Source organism: Camelus bactrianus, chromosome 35, assembly GCF_048773025.1.
Source record: "Camelus bactrianus isolate YW-2024 breed Bactrian camel chromosome 35, ASM4877302v1, whole genome shotgun sequence".
Taxonomy (NCBI): domain Eukaryota; kingdom Metazoa; phylum Chordata; class Mammalia; order Artiodactyla; family Camelidae; genus Camelus; species Camelus bactrianus.
This window is the reverse complement of record NC_133573.1, coordinates 24,503,729-24,509,646: the sequence shown is the minus strand read 5'-3', so window position 1 is coordinate 24,509,646 and position 5,918 is coordinate 24,503,729. Positions and strand designations below refer to the sequence as shown.

The window sequence follows — 5,918 nt, the reverse complement described above, 5'->3', positions numbered from 1 at the left end:
ATAATGTGTATCAAAGTTCAGTTCTTGGGTCAAGTTCATATCTTCCTTAAAGGCCTCCATGACCCCCTCCTATCTTGTCTGCAGTTATTTTATCTCTTACCAAATCACATTGCCCAGCTCCCCTGTGATGTGCTTAAGGATGGAAAATATATAACACCGTTGCAAACTTTCTGGATGAAATTTGACAAACTATATTAAAATTTAAAATGTATCTACCACTTTTCCTGAAAATCCTATTTCTAGGAATTTAAACAAATGCCTCTCTTAATGTATAAAGATATTGATGTAGTAGTGCTGTTAAAAATAGTAAAACAACTCTAGAAGAACTAACATGCCCACTAGTAGGTTTCTGATTATGTAAACCATGACACAAACTGTAATGGAATTGTACTGCGTTAATATTACCACCATATTCACCTAAAAAGAAAGATATAACAAGGTATATCAGGCATAAAATTATCACCAGGAAATACACACACAATCACATATAAAGTTTGAAAAGGTATCAAATAGTATGTAGATAAAATCACATGCAGGGTGTGTGTGTGTGTGTGTGAATAAAAAGAGATTAAGAGAAAGTAGTGGTGAGTTTGAAGTGGGAGAAGGAAGCTTTCACAGTTTGTTTCTGTTTTCATTTAAAGAGTCTGTTTGGTTTGCATTTTCTAACCTCTTAAGTAAATCACATTTATGCATGAAACTATGTATTTAATGGCAACCAGACTTATCCAGGCAGTAACATGATGTAGCATTTTTCTGTTACTACTTCTCTATATTAGAAAATTATAACTGTGGTTTCCAAAAGCTTATGTCAATTACAAATCTGCAATATCCATAAAGATTCTGTTTCACAGCTTATTTAATGTTACTTGGTAGCCAAAACTCAACATTTGTCCACATAAAAAATATTTTAAATGTCGGTTTCCTAGCAGGTCACAAAACATACTTTGTCCATAATTAACTGAATGAGTATATCACTTTGCCTCTGAGTACACTCATCCATATGTAATTCACGTTGTAGGCTTGTTATGAGAGGCTTCTCATTTTCCTCCCAGCTCTTCATTTTTCTTTGGTATCCTATGTTAAGTAGGGGATTCTGAGACCTTATCTGTAGCCTTCTAATGTTTTAGGCCTGGAAGCTGTGGGGATGAGACACTGTGGAATTGGAGCAATCTTTGCCGTTGGGGCGGGTGCAGGAACCTGTGTCAGGGGATGCCTGAATGTGCTGAGACCGCACAATGAAGACATGAGAGAAATGAAGAATGCTAAGAAGCCACCGGAAGGCACATTATGCAACCACAGCTGTAATGATTGCACCATAAGATCTGAGATATGACTACAGGAGTCTAGGCCAGTGGAAGAGATGTTACAGTAAGAGTCTGGAAAGAGATTTATATTCCGATCAATTCAGCTTCAGCATTACTGAGAGTAAACAATGTCTCATGGATGAGTATTTTCCTCCAGGACTTGCTAAACAAAGATTATTGGTAACCTTGGTTAAATGACGAGTGAAAGGTAAATACACCTTGGAAGGGGCGGCGGCGCGCGGCGGGGGGCGGTTAGGGTGCGCGCCGGCCGGAGCGGCCGCCCCCATGGCCGCCGTGCAGCAGACGGGGAAGGCGCTCCAGGGCCACGAGTGCAGCCTGCAGGTGTCGGAGGACGAGCTGGTGTCCACGCTGAAACATCTAGTTTCCGGGAAGCTGAACGTCCCCGAGCGCCAGCAGCGGCTGCTGTTCAAGGGCAAGGCTCTGGCAGACGGGAAAAGACTCTCCGATTATAGCATTGGGCCCAATTCCAGGCTCAACCTAGTGGTCAGACCTCTGGAGAAGGTGTTACTGGAAGAAAGTACCGCCTGGAGACTGGCCGAAGCCCTGCCCCCAACCCCGGCCGCCTGGCAGCTCATCTCCAAAGTCTTGGCCCGCCACTTCAGTGCTGCAGATGCCAGCAGAGTCCTGGACCAACTACAGAGGGGTTAGGAGACGTCCCTGAGCCACCTGACGCTGGATGACATCCAACGCTTGGCTGGCCGCTTTCTACACCCTGAAGTGAAAGCAGCTATGGAGAAGGGGTTCTCCAAGTCGGATTCCCAGAGTGTGGGGAGGCGCCTGGCCAGGCCACAAGCTGCATGTAGCATTAAATGTGTTCTCATGTTGCAAAAAAAAAACCAAAATACACACACACACACACACACGCACGCACGCACACACACACACACACACACACACACACACACACACACACCTTGGAAGTTAGAAATAGTCAACTGCTCCATAAGGATCTAAAGGCATATTTCCTCCAGAATCTTTGATTATGTTCTAAGGAGAATACAAACTTACAGACGTCTCTTCTCTCACAGAGAGGGTATGTTTATAATCCACACCAGAGAGATTCTCTCTCTCCCTCCCTCTCTCTCTCATGAGGCATATACGCCTGGTGTGCTAGGTAACTTCTGGACTTTGTAATTTCTGGGTTCTCCTCCAGGCACAGACACAGCTGACGCCCCTTGTGTCAGCCTGCAGGGAATGGGAGTGTAGGGAGTCAACACTGATGGGATGCTCTGTGAGTATATAAAGGATCTGTTTTCTGATCCAGAGATCTTGTGTTTCTTGTTAGGATAAACAAACAAATAAGGATACAAAACCTTAACAGCTATCATCCATGTTGCCGGTGAAATGTCCATTTTTTGAGGTGTGGTTATGGAAAACAGAAATAGCAACGTGCATACAGGCTTTTCTGAGAGCACCCTGATATCAAATGATTCTACCTCATCATGACCCTGACATACGTTATCAAAATATCTTAAATTTTTAGACTTGGATAGTCAAATTACATCTTTCATAACCCTCTTCCCTTGGAGAACTTCTAAAATGGACTGGGAAGAACGTAAGGAACGCAAGTTTGGGTTTGGCAGAAGCTCGGGGTCTGGTGAGAGACTTGCATTCCAGCTGGGTGATACAGAGCAGAAGCCCAGTGAGATGGATCGGGCTGCATACTAAGGGCATTTGAAAGGCTGCAAACCAGAAGTGACATTCAGTCCACTGCAGGCTGGGTCTTAATGCATGCTTACAAAACTGACTGCAAGATCAATTATCTGGAGGAGGTAAGGCAACTGACTGTCATTCACTGGTGAGGTCTGACTCGGAAACATCCCAGCGGGAGGCTGCAGCTTTATGGACTCAGGTTGCACCTGGCAGCAGCGGACAACAGCAACCATTGTGTTTTATTTTGTTTCATTTCATGTTGGAAAGAACATGGTGGTGGGTATGTGTATAGAAGATGTTCTTTAGCACAGGGTAGGAAGACACTGAGGCATGTATCCCTCTGTATTTATTGTCAGTAATGGTTCCATGAAAAGTTCTCTGATTTGAAATCAGAGTAGTAGGAAAAACTATAAAATTGAAGCACAAAGAAAAATATGTCAATAAATGAGCAGTGTATCAGTAAACTATCATACAATATTAAGTATAATATTCATGGAATGGACTTGCTGGAGGAGAGGATGCAGAGACTTCTACAGAAAATTATATTTGATGAAGTAACAGGCAAAAACTTTCCAAATTGAATTTAAAAAAGTGTAGTCCACGTGAATAGGATACCGGTAGATCCTAGAGAGATTAATACAAGGAAGGCAGCATGTAAGCACTTCATAGTCAAATTACTGAAGCTAAGTTTACTGTAAATATATTAAATGTATTTGGGGGGAAGGCAAGCAGAGGAGGAACATTATATACAGCAGAACTATTATACAAATTACCTTTGTCTTCTCATTACAAATGCAAATCAAAAAACAATGGAACAGCAGGTTTAAAATGTCACAAGAAAAAAATAATTTGTTTCAGCCTACACTTCAGTTTCAGAAACAAAGACAAAATGAAGACAAATTCAGCTAAACAAAAACTGAAACAATCAATGTCCGGCCGATCTTCTGTAACAGAAAAGCCACAAGAAGTTTCTCAGGCTGAGCGAACATGGTGTCGGCCTCATACTTAGATCTACACTGAGGCCTGAAAGTGCGGCGAAAATGGTAGCTATAAAAGGCATTTTTCTCATTTTCCTTATATTTAAATGAGTTGTGGTTTAAATATCTGCTCTATTCTCTTGTTGGGGACTACAGGATGGAGTTCCTCCTTTGGATGCTGGTTACAGATACCCTTTTTTTTTTTTTGATCTCTTTGTTTTTCTTTATGTTTCCCTTTTTTTTTTTTTTTTTTCCTCTCCCCTAGTTATACAGATCCATGGTGTCTGTTCTACCTGGCATTCCTTCTTATTTTGTCTTTATTTAAGAACTTAGTTCGTCTTTAATTATTTCTCTAAATTCCTTCCTGAGAATTCCTAGACCTCCTTTTTTTCTCCTACATTCTCTGGTTATCTGGTCATCGCTTCCTTCTGTCCCCTTATTTTTATATTTGATTGCTTCATTAGTCGTTCTTTAGTTCATGTTGGAATTTGGAGTTCCAGTTTTCATCTGTTTTGTGTCTAATTTCAGGTGATTTTTTTGCATCCCATTTCACTTTTCTCTTATTGCATATTTTTATTGTTCTGTGCCCCTTCTTGTTTTGCTGCTCAATTTTGAATGAGCTGGGTTTTCAGAAAGCTGTTAGCAGATGATTCCTTTGGAGGAAGGAGGGATCATTATGGTCTCTGGTATCATAACTCAAAAGCACCTTACTTTTTTGCTGCAGCAGTAGGCTCTTCTCTCGTGATATGTACCCGCTTTGTCTCTTATGACTCTCATAACATACCCAACTCAGGAGAACTTTAACAGCTGGCAACAACCATGTAGTTTGAAATAGCCAGTGCCACCGAGGGACATGGTCGCTGCTTTCCTAGATGATCCCCGTATCTTTAGAAAGTATACTTTGCGCCACACATTCTGAAAGATACTAACTGTTTTAGTTCCTTCAGGCTGCTGTAACAAAAATACTGTGTAGACTGGGCGTCTTGAACAACAGAAATTAATTTCTTCTTGTTCCAAAGGCTGAGAAGTCCAAGATCAAGGCACCAGCCCATTTGGTGTTTGGCGAGGGCCCTACTCCTGGGTCATAGATGACATCTTCTTGACGTCTCCTCACATGGTGAAAGGTGTGTGCAGGCTGTCTCTGGAATCTCTCTTATAAAGGCACTGAATCCAATGATGAGAGCTCTGTTCTCATGACCTAATCACCTCCCCAAGTTCTCACTTCAAATACCATCACTCTGGGGTTTCGGATTCAACATATGAATTTTGGGAGGACACAAAAATTTAGGCATAGCACCAATTCTGGGTCCCTCTGGGTATTTCTGTGCTTTCTCTCTCTACCTAGCCTGTTGGTTTAGCTCATTATCCCTCCTGTTTGGAAGGAATATTTATATCACTTTTTGTGGTTGCCACTGAAGCTCTACATCTCATTTCTTGGTTACCTATAATATGTGGATAATAATAGTAGGTTGTGGGGTTATTATGAAGCTTCAATGAGTTAATACCCATAAATCGCTTTGAACAATACCTGGAACATAATAAATACTATTTAAGATTTTGTTACATTAAAGCCAAAAACCAGATCTGTCAACTCTAGGCCCTTTCCTCTCACAGATCTTGGCAGGAACATCATTGGTTCTCACTTGGAGTTTTCTGGGCTCAGCAGGTTTCAGGACGACCTAGTAATATATGATTTGGAATGTAAGCTTTTTTCCTGACTCCTAGCCAGTTTCACAAAAAATATGGTTTGGGTTTTTCCCCTATTATTTTCTGTTTGCCTTCTTGGAAAAAAATACAGGACCATTCAGAATGTGCATCCATATTCCTACAGAAGAGTCACTTACAATATTGGAATCATTTATAGTATTTCTTTTACTTAGGACTGAAGTCCTAAATTAGCCTGATTTGAAGATGTAACCTCTTATCTTTGTAGTTTGCTTCATCGTCTCATGTGTAGTAAGAT

The 5,918-nt window shown here is 41.2% G+C and overlaps 1 protein-coding gene across 1 annotated transcript; it reads left to right on the top strand.

Annotated features, from left to right (window-relative positions):
• Positions 1-1,542: 1,542 nt before the first annotated feature.
• LOC141576053 (ubiquitin-like protein 4A) lies at positions 1,543-1,983 on the top strand. The gene has a single exon (XM_074358437.1). The coding sequence runs from the start codon at positions 1,590-1,592 to the stop codon at positions 1,971-1,973; it is 384 nt and encodes a 127-aa protein (XP_074214538.1). The 5' UTR covers positions 1,543-1,589; the 3' UTR covers positions 1,974-1,983.
• The last annotated feature ends 3,935 nt before the right edge of the window (positions 1,984-5,918 follow it).

Excerpts from the sequence above, each read along its gene's own strand:
- LOC141576053 (XM_074358437.1), top strand. The coding sequence starts at position 1,590 with ATGGCCGCCGTGCAGCAGACGGGGAAGGCGCTCCAGGGCCACGAGTGC.